The sequence below is a fragment of the Hyperolius riggenbachi genome, chromosome 2 (assembly GCF_040937935.1).
Source record: "Hyperolius riggenbachi isolate aHypRig1 chromosome 2, aHypRig1.pri, whole genome shotgun sequence".
NCBI lineage: Eukaryota > Metazoa > Chordata > Amphibia > Anura > Hyperoliidae > Hyperolius > Hyperolius riggenbachi.
The window spans coordinates 408,845,000-408,863,601 of record NC_090647.1 but is presented as its reverse complement, the minus strand read 5'-3'; the positions used below and the strand labels follow the sequence as shown (position 1 = coordinate 408,863,601).

Genomic DNA, 18,602 nt, shown 5'->3' with positions numbered 1-18,602 from the left:
TGATCATTACCTTGTCGCGGTGAAGGGGCTTGCGTATCACAATGAAGCAATGACCACCGGCTATATGAGTGTCTCGGGGGTGGCACACGAAAGATAATAAGGTCGTTGCTTCATTGTGGACAGACCAAATTTTATCAGCTGGACAGTCACTGTTGCTCTATCATTGAGCTACCACAGCCCGGCGACCATATGGGCTTGAAAACCGCCACGGCCTGCACTCTCACCATGGTGCGCACCAGTCCAGCACGGCCGTCACTACGCAAACAGCTGTTTGCGGTGTGTTACACAGTGAGTTTGGTGTGTCAGTGTGAAGCAGTACTCTAATTACACTCCCTGATTGATGTATACACATGCAAGATGTTTTAAAGCACTTTAGGCCTGCAATTTAGCATTCTATGTGATTTCGGCCCTGAAAACGCTGCTTTGCGTCAAATCCATATTTTTCCCCTGGACCTTTGCCATCTATCCCACTCATCCATGCAAAAACTCCGATGTTAGACCCCTTGAAACATCTTTTCCATCACTTTTGTGGCCAGCATACATTTTTCTAGTTTTCAAAGTTCGCCTCTCCATTGAAGTCTATTGCGGTTCTCGGATGTTTGCGCGAATCAAACTTTTGGCGGAAGTTCGCGAACCGAAAATCGGAGGTTCGGGCAATCTCTACTCCTCTCACTGATCTTACATTTTTTCCAATTAGCAAAACAAAACAAATCGATCACCTTTTCCACATGGCAGGGCTCTGGCCCTTTTGAGAACCAAAGCCTTTTTCTTCAATTTTCTTCCTTGATCAGTGTAATCTGCTCACAGTGATCACAGGGTCAGGAGCCAGTGAAATTTTTACCTGCTGTCATTAGTTGTGTTTAGCGGCAATGGAGAAGCAATAGTAGCGGGAACCCACAGAGACTGGATATTGAAATCTACACCCTGGCATCGATGAGAGGCTCAAAACAGGGCATAGATTTTAAGTAGCTACATTCAGAAGAGGTTAAAGTACCACTTACACATTACATTTCTTAGTACATTGGTCATGATAACACTGACTGTACCAGTGGATGATGTAAGCTTGTGTACCAGTGTCTCTGCCTATATTATTAAAAAGTAGTAAATAGAAAAACCTGTTTGATTATTTTCATTTTAATGACTACTCCATGTTTATTAGTTCTTTTTTTAATGCATTACTTTTTGTTTTTCATGAAGGAAGCCAGCAGTAATAACATGACAGTTGCTCCAGTTTTAGTTTTCAAAACCAAACAAATCTTCAAGGAGAAGCAGGTAGTTCACATTCTTTACTGCACTGGTTGTAGCTTGTCCACTCCATTCAGCATCAAACTGAAATAAAATAACAACAGTACTTACATATGAAAATATGAAAAATGTAGATGTAGGCATACTGAGTCTGTTAAAATAGCCTTGTAGTGATTCTATGCTGGCAGCTGATAATAAATATAATGTCACATTCTAAACCAAGGCAGTTTCTGACTTATTTGGTACCCTAGAAAAGAAACCCTGTGCTCGCCCACCCCTTCTAACACCCCCCCCCCCTTCCCTCCCGCATAAACATACATGCTATATGCTATATGAAGGGACATGTATATATATATATATATATATATATATATATATATATATGCCCAATATAGTCATCCATTTCATGAATCAGTTCTTAAATGGATCAATTTTTGAATTGTCCAGTGTGAACTGGTCCTTATGCTGACCTGGCATGTTATTGGATTGTACTGTACAAGTCTTAATAAGAATTTGTTTCAAATGTTTTGTAAGCCTTACCAACCTTTCTGCAGCATTTATTTAGAAAAAATAATTTCACAGAGCATTCTTACAGGTCCTTCTGCATCCAGGCTTATTTTTATAGAATCACTACTGAAGTGACCTTAGCCCCACCACCTCTGTCCCACCTAACCATAATCCAGTTTGTCCATTAGTGTAGAGGGTAGTGTAGAGGGATGAGGTGTGGGGCAGCATGGGTACTACGGTCATATGCCAGTAACAGGAATTACAGGCACAGAAAAATCTGTCAGAGCTCAGTAGCCTCATTTTTACTACTACTACTGTAGATACTGTGGTAATACCGCTTAGAATTCAGTGTCACATTAATAAATTCTGTGTCAAGTTTGACTCAAATTCACTTTGAAACGTTACATCCATCAGAAAAAACACTAAGGCTTCATCATACCTCCAAACTTTCTGACATACGAAAGAGGGACATCTTAACACATGCTCCTGATTAACATTGAGTCACGCCCCCAACACACACCCCTAGTTATGTATACTATGAATAATTTATAGTAAAATACATAAAATAAGCTATACACCAATTAAGGATCAGAATGAAGAGTCACATGGGTACATTTTAGTAGAGAAATACATCTATTAGAGAGATGCAGTTCCAAAATTGTCCTTCCGAAAAAGGGATAGTTATGAGCTTTATCAGTGTGATATAATTCCAGTACATCAGCCCTACTTAAAGGGAAACTTGAGCCTAAACAAAGATACTGTCATTAAGTTACATTAGTTATGTTAATTAGAATAGATAGGTAATATAATTTTTTACCCACCCTGTTTTAAAAGAACAGGCAAATGATTGTGATTCATGGGGGCTGCCATCTTTGTCATGGGGGCAGCCATCTTTTTGGTTGAAAGGAGGTGACAAGGAGCAGGAGACACAGTTTCAACTGTCCTGTGTCCTGATAACCCCTCCCAGCTGCACACGCTAGGCTTCAAATGTCAAATTCAAAATGTAAAAAAAAAAAAAAAATTTGCACCAAAACAGCAGAATGAGAGCAACAACATCAGAAATCCCATCATGCTTTGCACAGCATCAGGGGAAAAAAGCCCGGGCAGTTTTCTTCTGTGCAGCTAAAAATGAGGCTTGGATAAGAGAAACAAAGTTCTGATGCTGTGAAACTGTTAAAGAAACACCAAACCTTTTAAGTTCTGCTGAGTAGATTTTTAGTCCGGAGGTTCACTTTAACACTAATAAATCGGCTGCTTTTAAAAAATAGTGGTTTGTAGATTCTCTAGTGGAGGGCAAGTAGTAATATTCAGAATCATGTGATGGGTAAATAAATAAAAGTTAGACTCTAATGACAGGTGGTGAGGATCAGTAGATAGAGTTGAGCTATGTGTAACTCTGCCACTCGTATTCGAAACTTGCTGGCTGTGGCAGGGGGGTTAACTTACCCATGTCAATGCCAATAGCCAGTGCACTCCACGTTGCGTTCACTCACGTTCCATTTCACTCCCATGCTTCCAAAGCGCAAGTGAACGCAACGTGGCGCACATCGACTTTAGCCGGTGACATGGTTAAGATATCCCCCCCCCCCCCTGCTGCGGCCAGCAAGTTGTACTGATAATTTAGATTACAAGCGGCTTAGCTACACAGGACAACATTTTTTATCAACCATCATAAAATGCAGAAACAGGAGTGCAGCAATACCTAAACGGGCCACTGCACTGGTGTGCTACTCTGGATGGGAAGGCAGTGTGTTGTCATCTTCAGTAAAAGAAATGAGGAATTGGAGAGTACCAGCCAGGCCTGGATTTACATCACAGGAGCCTATAGGCACAGATGTCCTGCCACCCTAGAATTTGCACACCATGAACCTACAAACACCCATCAAACCGCACCGTAAGTGTGCTGGCTGTCCCAGCTGTCACTTCTCTGTTACATCCTTTGCCTGTCATAGGTAGCTACAGGTGCCCCTTAGTATTAGCTAGCAGGAGCTATCCTCGCTAAATAAGTACAGTAGCTAAAGGTGTCTCCAATTATTAGGTAGCTAGAGGTGCCCCCAACTGAAGGGATATTTCATCAGTGAAATGCAGAGACCCTGGTGGGTGACCTCTCATTTACACTCGGCTCAGGTCTCTGCATAGGGAAGTAGGGGAGCGAGGCACTTGGGGAGGAAGCCTCCTTTCCATCTTCAGGCGCCTATAAGCACGTGCCTACAGTGCCTTGTGGTAAACCTAGCCCTAGTAAAAGCCTAGGCTTTATGCTTTATTCAATGAATGTGCACACAGCAAAAAATTATATTTGTATTGTAGGATACCCAGGCAAACGGCTGACATGGGTGGAAGCAGCTAACAGCTGCTTTGTGTAAAGAAAAAAAACACTTACAGCTTTTGGGGTATACATAGGAAGGTCAAAGACACTAAGCTTTTGCATGCTCTCCTACTGTAGATCTGTCCCTTACCTGTATACAACCAATTTCAATAGGAGAAGTGAAGAGTGCACTTGCATTCAAGGCAAAAAAATGATGTGTGTTTATAAATGTTGGCTACAGTTCACCATCTCGAGGGAAATTACATACATTGTCTTTACAAGCACTGGGGCATCTTAATATGTTGTAACTTCCAGTATTCTGTGAGTGTGTAAACAGAACAAGTTGGTGTTTCTAGTTTCTTTTACAGCTTACATTTATACTGTAAGGGACTTACCTCTGGGATCCAGCGACGTGGCCATCTCTGCCAAGAGTGGGTCGCGTCTTGGCACTTCCGCATGTCGGCAGCTGTCCTCCGCTGGTGAAGCGCGCACTGGGGATTGCTCTGCGCATACTGGTGGGCGGATGTCTCACTTCTCTTGGCCACAGTATGGCCTGAGGCAGAGACAGAGGTAGTGTCAGCTGACAGGATAGTCAGTTGACACATAGGCAGGGGTTTATGTAATAAATATAAATGTGGTGGATGATGACCCTGGCTGGGATTGAGCCCTGGTCTCTCACGTCAGAGGCGATGCTCTAGGCCAGTATGCTATAGCTGACACACAGGATGTTTTGTTGGTTAGTACTGGTTAGTCAGCTGACATTTATTGCCACCTGTGTCAGCTGATCTCTCTGTCAACTGACACTTAAACAGGATTATTGCCTGCAGGTGATTGGCTGTTGTGTGCATGTGGCCGGCCACTGATTGGATGCTGTCAGTATTTAAACCTTGCTGTGACAGTTGCATGTTGCCTGTGATAGCTCTAGCTTGCTGGTTGTTTACTGCCTGGTTTGACTTCGGATCCATTCTTGATCTCTCTTCTTGACCTCTCTTCTGCCTAGCCCTCCTGTACTGCAATATCTCTGTTTACCCGTGTATGATCTCAGACTGTTACTGGACTCTGCTACTCTGTATCCCTGTTTAGGCCTGGAAGTTTATTTGCTCACCCTGCCTCTCACCACTTGTTCAAGTGGGGGCGCGCCACATAGGGTGAAGGGTGTGGAGGTAGATTGAGGCATTAGAGCTGATTCATGAGTGGATATCCCTACAGACCTGACATATACACACTGAAGCCAACGTGGGCCACAAAAAAATGTGGAGCCCACGGGCCTTGAGTTTGACACATGTATATCACAGGAAAAGGATCCAGAAAGTGGCAGTTTTGGACATTGTACTTTTCATACACAGTACCTCTTACTTTAGATTTTCTTTAAACCTAACCATACAAACATACTAGTTTATGCATCTCAAACTAAATTCATATACTCATCTGGGCAACCTGTCACAAATTTAGATTTTCACAGTAATGTCTAAACGCAACTGATCAGGACATACATCAGACTGTGAATTGAAGACAATAGAAGCTGATACATGATATACAAATCCATGTTTTGATGAATTTCTTGTATGACTATACAGCCTATATAGCCTATTATACATCAGTCTGTTTCAAAAGTTAGAAATCCCCACTAATCTGTCAGATATCTGCATGTAGGTATTAAACAGAAAAGCTCTGATCAACTCAATCAATTTTTCTTTAATGATGACATTAGCTGAGCTTATTGTTTTAGCTTACCATAATCGGTGTGGTTTGTCTTACTGGACTTGGATTTTCCCTCCAGTTGAGGCCAGACACAAGTTTCACATAATTGATTTGGCCATCACTTTCTTCATGTCTGAACAAACCAAACAGCAGTCATTACATGCGTACATACATATGTATCAAGCGAAATTACAGTAGTCTCATATAAGTAATTTTATACTTGACAGTGGACATTGGCATACAGCCAACATGGAAACCAATGCACCTTACAAACACCAAGCTTCAAGTCTCCTTCGTTTTTGAACGTGATTTAGTATCAGTCCCAAAAACTGCACAAACTAAAACCACATGTTGAAACTGTGCAGTTGTTGCTTAGTGCACATATTAAGTTACATGTGCCGACATGGTGAGTTTGTTACACTGACGCGAGTCTGGTGTATCTTTAGACTGTTTTCATTCTATCATCACTTCTCATCTGTATCCCATTGACTCATGTTTTTTGTTATAATCTATGCCTTTACACAAAGAGAAAAACATTTGGTAACCTAGTCCCATTTAAATCACTTTACTTATAATATATGTTATGATTGTTGAGTAAACTGTGAAATAAAGTGGGGCTTCTGTATTAAATTCTGTCATAGAATGCCATGCCGGTTGCAGTTTTTAAGTCATACATATAACCCAAATTCTCCGCTTTCTAAAGGTGCGTACACACGCACTACTACAGAACGATCCACCTCATCAGTCTGCAGACAGACTGTACACACGCACTACTGTCGGGAGAACGACCGTCCACCGGGAGGGTCTGGTGGACCCGTCGTTCTCTGTAGTAGTGCGTGTGTATGCACCTTAAGAGGCACACAAAGTAAATATAATCTGTTAAAAGTACACAAAATAAATACACCAAAATCAAAAACATACCTACATGTGGATGAAGTGTATATCAGGTTCAAATTGAAAAGTTCTTACCAATCCCTCTCCGTGAATAGCCTGCAGGCCGCCGATCGCGGCTCGCAGGCTAACTGTAAACACAAGCGGAAATAATCCTCTTTGTTTACATTTGTACAACGCTGCTAACAGTAGCAGCGTTGTACTAGATCAGCAATCCCCAGCCAATCAGCGGCCGGGGATCACTGTCACGTGACAGGCAGGAGCCTGTTAGAGGCTGCACAGGACAGATCCATTCCTGTGCAGCCTCCGTTCTCTGGGTAAGGGAGGGAGGAGAGGGAGAGGGGGAATCCTGCGGTGGAGGGGGCTTTGAGGTGCCCCCCCCCCCCCGCCAACCACACGCAGGCAGGAGCGATCAGACCCCCCAGCACCTCATCCCCCTAGTGGGGAAAAAGGGGGGGGCAATCTGGTCACTCTGCCTGGTGTTTGATCTGTGCTGGGGGCTGTAGAGCCCACCCAGCAGAGATCAGCGAAATCAGCGCTGGTCCTTAAGGGGGGATAAAGGCTGGGTCATCAAGTGGTTAAAAGTGGTCTGAAACTCCGACATAACATTCAATAAAAATGTGTTTTCCTACTTTTTATTACTCATACAGTTATCATATTTGCTTTTGTGCATAAGTAATATTGTCTGTTAACAAATTACAAGTTTCCAAAGTGTAGTTTATCGTACCCTAAAAGCTGTCATTGCATTTTATTCAAATTGCTTTTTATTATATATTAACATCTTCTAATAAGCTATTCTGGAGTATGTGCACAGAGAGTTTCACAGAGGGCTCCTTTTCACCTGTTACATTGTGTTTACACACATTGTAACAACATTGAAATGTAAACAAAGATACTGTAATCTCCAGTTTGGATGAGGATTTGAAGCTGAATAGCAGGGCAAAGTGCTGTGTTTAACCATTTCAGTGATGTTCTACTAAAAAAAATTCTGGGATAGTAGCTTTCAAGCTGTGAGGAATCTTTTAGAGCAATGTAGAAATTCTGGCTTTCAGACCACTTTAACCATTTCAGCCGCCCAGACGTGATGCTCACGCCCAGGCGGCTGATCTGCTGCGGTGCCGCGCTTTGGTGCGTTCACGCGTGTGATCGCGGGTGCGCCCCCATGCCCCCGTGCTGTCCCCCGGTAGCCCTGGGTTCAGTGAACACCGATCCGTGTCCCCAGCAGAAAAACCAAAGCGCTCTAAATTGAGGCTTCAGTCTTTCTGCAAATAAAATTTTCCTCGTCCCCCTTGTGCTTCCAGTTAGTGAGAAGCACAAGGAGAAAAAAACTTAAGGTGGCCATCTTGTGGCCAAATAGTAAAACTACATTTACATATTTTTTACATTACAATTTACACATATAATAACATTAAAAATTAACTATTTCCCACACCAAAATATTACCCAAATAACATTTTTAATGGAAAAAAAATTACAATTAAAAAAACCAAAAAAAAACCAAATAGTTACCTAAGGGTCTGAAGTTTTTAAATATCCATTTGAAGGGGGTATACTACGAACATTTTTTTAATTATAAGCTTGTAAAAACAATGGACGCAAATTGGAAAAAATGCACCTTTATTTCCAAATAAAATATTGGCGCCATACATTGTGATAGGGACAAAATGTAAATGGTGTCATAACCGAGACAAACAGGCAAATAAAATACATAGGTTTTAATTATGGTAGCGTGGATTATTTTAAAGCTATAATGGACAAAAACTGAGAAATAATGAATTTTTTTCCATTTTTTTCTTATTAATCCTGTTAAAAATGCATTTATAAAAAAATAATTCTTAGCAAAATGTACCACCCAAAAAAAGCCTAATTAGTGGTGGAAAAAAACAAGATATAGATCAATAAATTGTGTTAAGAAGTGATAAAGTAATTAGCGAATGAATGGGAGGTGAAAATTGCTCTGATGCATAAGGTGAAAAATCCCCATGGGCTGAAATGGTTGAAGAGGAATTCAACTGAATATAACTTGATGAATAAAATTACTTATCTTTTGCAATATTCAATTACTCAATTGGGACTGTTTATTTATGTGACTCTACCTACTTTTCAAGTATAACTCGAAGGACATCATCAGGCAAAGGCAGCTTGAAGGCTTTGCAGATAGTTTTAGCTTCCTGGAGTGGAAGAAGTCCTTTCCTAAATGAAAAAAGGTTCAGTTTATTCAGATTAAATAAATAACATAGTTACAAAAATCAGTCCAATAAGCCTTGGATTCTGCCAATAAAAATCACTTTTGGTAGAAGAATCACTTTATTTTCTTGACATAGGTAAGGACAGATGTGTGTGATATTTACTTAGCAGAAGCCTTCTCTCTATTGTGCAGTGTAGGCAGCCATCATTTTCATCTGTTAGAATCTGTTCCGGAATGGTTTTTAATGTCAGTGTGAACCGGGCCTAAGATTTATTTGTAATAATTACCCAGCTAGGTAGTTAAAGAGCCACAATTCTGTACATTTATTTCTATACAATTAGGGTTTGGGGTTATTAGTGTAATACACAGTCATAAAATTCTGTTATTTAGTATATATACTTAGTTTCCCTTACATTGTCCACAAATACAGAAGTCTACAAAGATCATGAAACACCTACATCTACAGTATGAGGAATCTAACAAATGAAAAGAGAAATTAAGTATGTAATTAGAAAATAACATAACTTAAATTATATACCAAATGGAAGGAAATGTAATTTAATTTCTACAATGTCTCTTATGATACAAACATAAGAGGAAAACTAGAATCATTTTTTAGTTATTCTAACCAATCAAGGGCTAGAATCTTAGAGCCAATTGCAATGTTCAGTTATTAAACTGCTATTGGTAACGTTGCTCTTCTTGGAAAGCTTACATAAAGGCACACAACTTATTCACGACAGTTAAAATGTCAGTAAAGTACATGTGACATCTGTGACCAATCATTACATTATGATAGCATTAAATAGGTAAGAACTGTTGCTCCCCCAAACTGCTGTCAAAATGTCAGAACTGTGTGCAGGACAATCAAGCATAATAAAGAAACAGGTTTTGGGGCTCATTGTAACACAGTGGACATCCACCATGTTCCCTGGAAACAGACAACAAAGTGCTTCAGAGTCTTTGCCATTCTAACAAATTCTGACACCACATGGGGACACCAGCTGGGCGCCCTGCTTTGATCCAAGGTGGTCAAAGAGTACGTTTGCGGCAAGTCCTACTTCTACAATCTTTCATCACTTATTTTCTGTCATACTCGCGGGCCATAGTTTACCAGTGTTCGGCCTTGCATACGTAGTGTATGTGCAGGGGTCGGACACATTTGTGCAAAAGGTGCGTTGTACGATTTTTCATGTGAAAGCATGCAATGGACGCTTTAAAAGCCTAGCCCTCACTTATATCCAGTGCTATTAATTCTGACAGCTAACGTGTTAGTTCTTATGTGACTTGTACCTGGCCATCCTTGCTTCTGGTGATACTCCTGTTGTGACCCGACCAGCTCAATCTTCCTCCTCTGGTTTGACCTCTGCTTGTGACCCCTGTCACAGTCTCGCCTACGGGACCCCGCCCCCCCCCCCCCCCCCCCCACATGACACATTGCTCAGACTTTAATTAGTTATTATTTCCACATTTAATCCTTATTATTTTTACTGTGTCGATTTGTTTCAATTGCTATATTTAGGTCTGCATTATTTCTTTAAATAAACGATTAAAAGTTGTTTGTCTAAGTGCTGTTCTGAAATATCTGCAAAGAGTTCACATCTCCCAAGAGAGAACGTTACCATAACTGTTTTGATATTAATATTGTTATTTTTGCTATCTCTAGAAAGGTTGTGAATTTTCCCTTTTTCCTACAGGCCTTAGCTAGAGTTAGACTTAAAGTATTTGCACGCTTTATTGCGGATTGGTGGAAGCGACCGGGTCTCTATGCGAGATCACAGATTGTACACACAATCGAAACTGGACTTTGTGTGGACTCACCCACCAATCCAAAAGGTTACTTTGCCTGCAGTGCTGACTGCCTTCAGGATCCCACAGGGTCTGAGGGTGAATGGTAAACTGTGGCAAAGGGAACAGGAATTGGAGGGTGAATGCGCATACATCACAACCCCGACTGCACGGCTTGCCATCTGCTCTGACCCTTGGCTTGGATACTGTGTGTGCCTGTTAGCTGCCTGCCCTGACTTTTGGCTTGGATACCATTTATGTCTGTCTGCTGCCTGCCCTGACTACTGGCCTGGATACTGATTACGCTTGTCTGATGCCTGTTCTGTTCTGCGTGTGGCTTGCTGAACTTCTGCAATGAGATGTTATTGTTCTCTTGACCGTGAACAATTGAAGGATTAATTTTCCTGTGTTAAATTCCTGAGAGCATTAACGATCTGACTCAGTCCACAATTTCTATTGATCATCAATTTAGAGAAAGACAATAAAAAAAGATCTGCAGCATCTTGGGGGCTCTTGCTTGGGGGCCTTCCCTTACAACACTTCCTCCTCTTCTTCCTACTGGTGCTTCTTCCTCAGTATCATCATCAGATGATGTATCAGAACCTGAGCATGTTGGCTTAACCAGAGATTCTCTGTCTTCCAAAGAACATCAATGCTGGTTATTGGCCAATTTATATCTCTACTGTTGAGTTTCTGGCCACTTTCGCCAGTCATGTCCCGTGAGGCCTTCAACTAAGAGAGACATATGTAAGAGTTTGAATAATCCTATTTCTGGTTCATCGGCTCATGTCTCCTTGTTTCTTTTTTTAGAAGGTCCAAGAGAGGGGACAAAAATTAAAGCTATTACTACACTGGGGCATGCTCATGTTTCATTGATATATAACTGGCACAACATCCTGAATTACCTCTCCAACTGAGTGTCCTACTGAGCTTTCATGCATCAGTAGTATCTGAATCATACACCTGAAACAAGCATGCATGAAATCCAGTCACACTTCAGTCAGAAACACCTGATCGGCATGCTTGTTCAGGGTCTATGGCTAGAAGCATTAGCAGAGGATAAGCAGGACAGTCAGCCAATTTGCCTCATGTGAAGGGACATAAATATGGCAATCTCCATATCCCTTTAAATTCAAGTGCTCTTTAAAAGCTAAAAAAGGACATTACATTTTTTTAATGACTCAGCTAAAAGCTGTAGATGGCTTATATAGCCTATCTTGAACTCCTGACCTTGATTATCTATTCCCTGCACTCAGAATTGTCTCTCTGCCATGCAAGAGGTTTATACCATGTAAAACCATGTAATTAGTTTTCAGTAAGACTTATGGTGGCCACACATGTTACAATTTTTCTATTGATTAAAACAATCCATTGTGTGAAAGAATCGAGAGAAATTTTTTTCAATCGATAAATTCAATCGAGATTTTAATTTTAAAATTGATCGAAAAGGTTAGAAAAATCAGATGAAAGTCATTCAACCTAATACATTTTATGTTTACATTTAAGAATAAAGAAACTTTATTTGTCAAAGTGACACATTAGATAAAATGTATTCCTTCACTGTAATAAATTTAGTGCTGTTGATTAACCACTAGTATATTTATGCCCCATCCCAGGGGCGTAGATATGCGCCTGCCGCCGCCATTGGCTCCTGCACTCGCTCCTACGTGCATTCTCGCTGTCAATTGTTAGTGGGGAGAACAATGAATGGGAACGCAGTTCATGTCAATGATTGCCGACATAAATTAGATGCCTGCGGTCATTGTAACATTATTATTATTATTATTATTATTTAGTATTTATATAGCACCGACATATTACGCAGCGCTGTACAGTGTATATATATATATCTTGTCACTAACTGTCCCTCAAAGGAGCTCACAATCTAATCCCTACCATTGCCATATGTCTATATTACGTATTGTAAGTACTGTAGTCTAGGGCCAATTTTTTATGGGCAGCCAATTAACTTATCCGTATGTTTTTGGAATGTGGGAGGAAACCGGAGTGCCCACGGAAACCCACGCAGACACAGAGAGAACATACAAACTCTTTGCAGATAGTGCCCTGGCTGGGATTCGAACCAGGGACCCAGCGCTGCAAGGCGTAACATACTTAATTACACATGAACACATTACTTCCTGTTCGCATATTATTACTACGCGCCAGGAAGAAAATGTACGAGGACATCTTGTGACCAAATCATAAAATTACACTTACATAAATTTATTTCAATAAAAAGAACTACACATAATTTAAAATCAACTCCTAACCTCCCACACTTTCCCATAAATTCCCAAATAAAACTTTTGCATTAAAAAAATGACAATTACAAAAAAATATATAAATAGTTACCTTAGAGACTGAACTTTTTTAATAAGTATGCCAAGTGGGTATTTAACTGTTATTTTTGAAAATATGGGCTTGTAAATAGTGCTAGACACAAAACTGAAAAAATGAACCTTTATTTCCAAATAAAATATTGGTGCCATACATTGTGATAGGGACATAATTTAAACAGTGTAATAACTGGTACAAATGGGAAAATTAAATCTGTGAGTTTTAATCATGGTAGCATGTATTATTTTAAAACTTTATTGGCCAAAAACAGAGAGATAATTTTTTCCATTTTTTTCTTATTATTCTAGTTAAAATGCATTCAGAATAAAATAATTCTTAGCAAAATGTACCACCCAAAGAAAGCCTAATTGGTGGCAAAAAAAAAAGATATAGATGATTTTGTTGTGATAAGTAGTAATTAAGTTATTGGCGAATGAAAGGAAGGAGCGCTGAAAGGTGAAAATGGCTCTGGTCCATAAGGCGAAAACCTCTTAGTGGTGAAGTGATTAAAATAAATGAGGAACAGATTTGTTAATTTAAGGTAAATTTTCTAAAGTTTGTGCGGTGTGCCTTTATACATAGCAGTGATGGCACAAAGAGTACCCCATACACATTTATAAATTAACATTTATATATTATTACATCTAATTTATATCTTTTATTCAATTGTTTTTGTTGTGATTGTGTCAAAATCAAAAAATGTGTGTGTGGTATATTGGTTACTAGAGTCTCATTTTTTAACTTGAGAGAAAAAAACTACCAAAATTGTCGAATCTAAACATTTTTTTCGAAAATTGTAATGTGTGTGGCCACCATTACCCTACAGTCAGACTTAAGTCTGACTGGCGAGAAACTGTCATTCAGAGCCCTGGAATTTTAATCCATAGAGCAAAAGAAAGAAAATAAAAAGGAATGTACCCTAGTTATATGTAATACAAATACCCTTTCAGGAATAGTATACAACCAAATATATTCATTGTCCTGACTGGCCATTCGAATCACCTAATTTGAACCTAACAGAAAATTAGGGGAGCTCAATTTGGAACTGGGACAATCAAATGCACTGTGATTAAGAGATGAAAATCATGTGTTCAGCACATTAAGGTAACAGAGTATGTTTCTTTACATATACAATACAGACTAGTTCTAATTTATAAATGTATGTCCAGTGAACCCCAAAGAACCTCAGTGAAAATATATAAGTAAGGATGAGTAGAACCATCAGATACTTGCAGGTATTAGAATAATTGTCCTTGGAAAACGTACCTTGCATGTGTAATATTGCCTCTATGACTGCCAAAGAGGGTTGATAAGGGATCTACAGACTCTCAATGGAGTGTCGTGCAGGGCTTCTGTATCTGACACCTATTGGCATCTTGAAGCCAATGTCCAAGTCAATAAAGGGGTTATGACCCCTTTACTGACTTGGTCAAGATTATTATTATTATTATTATTGATTTATAAAGCGCCAACATATTCCGTGGCGCTGTACAAAGAAACAAACATGGGGTACATAATAATACAGACAATGGTGTACACCAAAATACAAGATACATAATTAGTGACAAAATACAAAGAATGATACAAAATACAAATTATCGAATTGGTAATGACAGTGATAAAATTAACATGATGAATAATGGTACCAAGACACAAAAGGGGGAGAGAGCCCTGCCCTTGCGAGCTTACAATCTAAAGGGAATGGGGGGGGGGGGGGGGAAACAGGAGGAGGGGTAGTATGCAGTAAATATATAGAGGCTTTGTGTTTTAGGATACCTAGTAGGAGTGCTATTTGGTCTTAGTACAAAGGGAAGTGGCCTAAGGTAGAGCATATGCTTGTCGGAACAAGTGTGTTTTTAGAGAGCGTTTAAAGGTAACAAAGGTTGGCGAGTGACGGATGGTCCATTATATCAATGAAACATTAAAACAAGGAAAGGGAAAAAAATAATAAGTTCTGAATAAGGATGCTACTATTTATTGGCTAAGTTAGCTAATACATGGTATCATCCTGATTCAAAACTTCCTTCTTTTACTGATGGCTAACATGGTGCAGTACTCCACTATTGAAACAAGGAAAAACACAGGAGCGTACTGTATATACTTGAGTATAAGTCTAGAAATGTAGGTCTGATTCACTTAATAAAAGTATAGGGGTCGACTTACACAAATCTCAGGCAACTCTGAGCACAATGTGTGTACTTGTGTGTACTAATAGTGTAATTCTGATTTTGCAGCAAGGCACCAGTGGTAAGTGGTATTTTGAGGAAAAGAAATGCAAAGAAAACACAGGTCTAAAAGTCCTGGCCACAACAATTAACAAGGAAAGGGGTGGGGTAAATACTGGACTGCAAGAAGGGGAGTGAATACTTGCTGCACTTGGGTGCCTGGAGGAGGTTTTGGCAGCACTTAAAGTGAACCGAGTATCATTTTTAACACCCAGGGCAGCTCTATAGCAAATTCAAAATGCATTCTAAAAATGTGGTTTATTATTTAAAAAAAAACTTTCATTTTACCTCATCTTTGTACATTAAAGGGTCAAAATAGGCACCTCTTCCATCCGTGAAAGGACTTGGGAACGGAGAAGCAGCAGATGATGGAAGGCAGATAAGAAATCACCTCATTAGACTTAATTAACCACAAACCCTGAGCCTTCCCCACGGTACTTGAAACAGAAAACATTAGTCACACTTGAAGAATTTCACACCTAGCCTGGATAATGGCAGTGGAAAAGTAGGGAGTTGAACTTCTTAAACATGGCAGCCCTTTCAGCTATTTGAAGCCAGGAGCTGCTTAGATCACTTTAAGGGACAGGAGGGGTTAATGGCTGCAATACTGTATGCAGTGCACTCATTAAGCCCTCCTGAGCTCCAAGGGCAGCCATTAACTTTCCTAGGCAGACTTATACTTGCGTCATTACAAAAGTTTCAGCTTAAGAGGGTTGAATATTAGAGTCGACTTATACATGAGGTCAACTTGTATTCAAGTATATACGGTATATCATGAATAATCTACATGCCAACTATCAACCAGAATTGCTCAAATTACCCATATGTCTCTTTATTAAAGGACAACTAAAGTGAGAAGCTGCCATATTTATTTCTTTTAAGCAATACCAGTTGCCTGGCAGCCCTGCTGTTCTATTTGGCTGTCTTTGAATAATACCAGAAATCGGCATGCAGCTATTCTTATCAGATCTGACAATAATGTCAGAAACACCTGATCTGCTGCTTGCTTGTTCAGGGTCTATGACTAAAAGTATTAGAGGCAGCGGATAAGCAGGAGAGAATAGTCCTTAAGGCTACCAATGAAAACTCATTGGTTAACCATGAAGTTCTACGCTAATCCCATACACACAATTCTAAACCTCACAATTCATTCAAAGAGCATGCTTTACTGGATCAAATCTTGCTCATCAATTTACTGCAAATATATTGCAGTTGGTTTGTATGCTAATGCAACCCCACAAGATATTTCAGAGAGATCCAGATCACTGGCTGGGCTACAAAGTTCAAGTGTAATCCAGATGTTTACCCCCTTCTTACAGACTACAATCTGTCCTCTGAAAGACTTCCAATGAGCACACCTGCTCCTTAAATAGAGTCTTTAAACACAGGCTCCATGATTTCACATTTCTATAGTGCCAAGTATCAAGCTCCTTCATTGCAAATGCAGCACTCACCACATTCCCAGTCACAACTTCCTCTGAACTTTTAATCAGCCATGATGTCCTGTTGTGTAGCAGGTACTTGCTGCTTGAAACAACCGTGTCATCCTCAGGCAGGACGGCAGAGAACACATCATCTTGTGGGTGGGATCATATACTAGAAGCATATTTCATGTAGATTCAAGGACATGTTTACATGTACCCCTATGCTAATTCCCCTGAGTGGAGGAGGATATCTGGTAGCAAGTAATCCCCATATTTAACACCACCTCCTTTAAGGGCATATAGAAGTGGGAACAAGATCACTGTTCTCACATATGATCATGGTGCCTTTTGAGGGGGTGGAAAGCTTTGTCTTATTTTTGTAGGGGTACCCCTTAATAGTGAATGACATGCAAGCCTGGTTATCAAACAGGATACAATGGCATGCACTTACTGTCTTTCTTTTCCTGGTCAACAGGCTGCATGCCTGATGCAGGGCTAAACATGAAATTGACAGAGGACTTTACACTGTTTAATTCAGTTATAGATCCTTGAAATTGCTTGTGTCCAATAATGTTAAAATAAACTTTCATTGAGAAAGGGAAAAAAACACAATGATCTTGGTAAGGTTCAGTTGACTGAAAGACTTGAAATGTCACCTGCAAACAATTAACTGGCTACAGGACACTGCAACAGCACCTGGAAACATTCATTTTCCTAACTAAAAACAAGGAAGGTAAGGTATGTACACTGGCCCTAATTTTTGAAGTCAAAGGGTGCTTCCACAAAAGTCTCTACATGCAGCAAATATACTCCACTGTTAAACAATTCCGGAAACGTGCAGCTCATCTTTAAATTGTAGTGATGTAAAAAATCTGGACTGTACTAATTAGCACTGGTCTGCTAAGCTGTTAGGATCTGCGACCCTTATCTGTGTCATATCATATCATGGTGAAGGTTGCTAAGTAAATTAGTGTATCTAATTGTCTTGCAGGTGGTATCCACATAAAGTAATAAATTCATGACAGCGTGGGATTATTAAAAATAAGTTCTTACTGTACAGTAGACATAATTGTAATAACATCACTACATGTTATTCATCTTGACAGCAGACATAACTGCAATAACATTACTTCTAACATGCTAACTTTTGGCAACCTCCAATATGGCCTAATATGACACAAATGAGAGTTGCAATATTTTACCACCTAATAGTAGAAAAGACTTAAATGTCCAGTCCAGGTCTGCCAGATCATTTATGAGAACTCCAGTGGGGATCATCAGTGAATTACTGGAGATGTCTGAGTAAATCAGGACTAGACAATAACACCCGTATTTATGTTTCTGTGCACACAAGAGGCAGTATAACTCTTACCTCTCTTGAAGGATGAACCAATATTATCAGAAAAAAATTATATGTTCGTTTTAGTACTAAAAGGGACTATGCATTTCACAGGTGTGGGCCAGGGTACTTCAGGTCAATACAGTGCCTGTATTAGGAGCTATGTCAGCGATCAGTGATCAAAAAGATGAATTAGTGTTTGGAGACAAAACCCTTGTTGGCAATCACAGAGGTCAGATGTTTCTTGTAGTTGGCCACCAGGTTTGCTTACTTCTTGAGAGGGATATATTTCCTCTTTACAGATCCTCTCCAAGTCAGTAAGATTTTAAAGCAGAACTGAAAAGTTGAAAAAAAATGGAAGAGTTTCACTTACCTAGGACTTCTGCCAGCCCCCTGCAGCCGACCTGTGCCCACGACGTGCCCACGACATGATCTTCCGTTCCAACGTCGCGGCTCACTTTCACTTCGCGCAATGGGTGTCCACTGCGCTTGCTTTGCCCTGGCCGTGCGCATGCTCGTTCATGTACAGCGCAGGCACAGTAGAGATTTTCTCATACTGTGCAGGACACTTCTGGCCCCCAGAACGCTTACGAGAATACGCATGCCCACGGCGCAGTGGAAGTCGGCTTCCACTGCATGATGAAAAGTG

At 40.1% G+C, this 18,602-nt stretch overlaps 1 protein-coding gene across 1 annotated transcript in view; it reads right to left on the bottom strand.

Moving 5' to 3' along the window:
• Nucleotides 1-1,118: 1,118 nt before the first annotated feature.
• The window catches only part of EFHC2 (EF-hand domain containing 2), a 234,940-nt gene continuing 217,456 nt past the window's right edge, over nt 1,119-18,602 (bottom strand). Inside the window, exons 13-15 of the mRNA XM_068269830.1 lie at nt 8,750-8,842; nt 5,792-5,891; nt 1,119-1,329 (exon numbers count right to left, since the gene is read on the bottom strand). Of these exons, the coding sequence (XP_068125931.1) occupies nt 1,234-1,329; nt 5,792-5,891; nt 8,750-8,842 (289 nt within the window). The 3' untranslated portion in view covers nt 1,119-1,233. The remainder of the gene's footprint in view (nt 1,330-5,791; nt 5,892-8,749; nt 8,843-18,602) is intronic.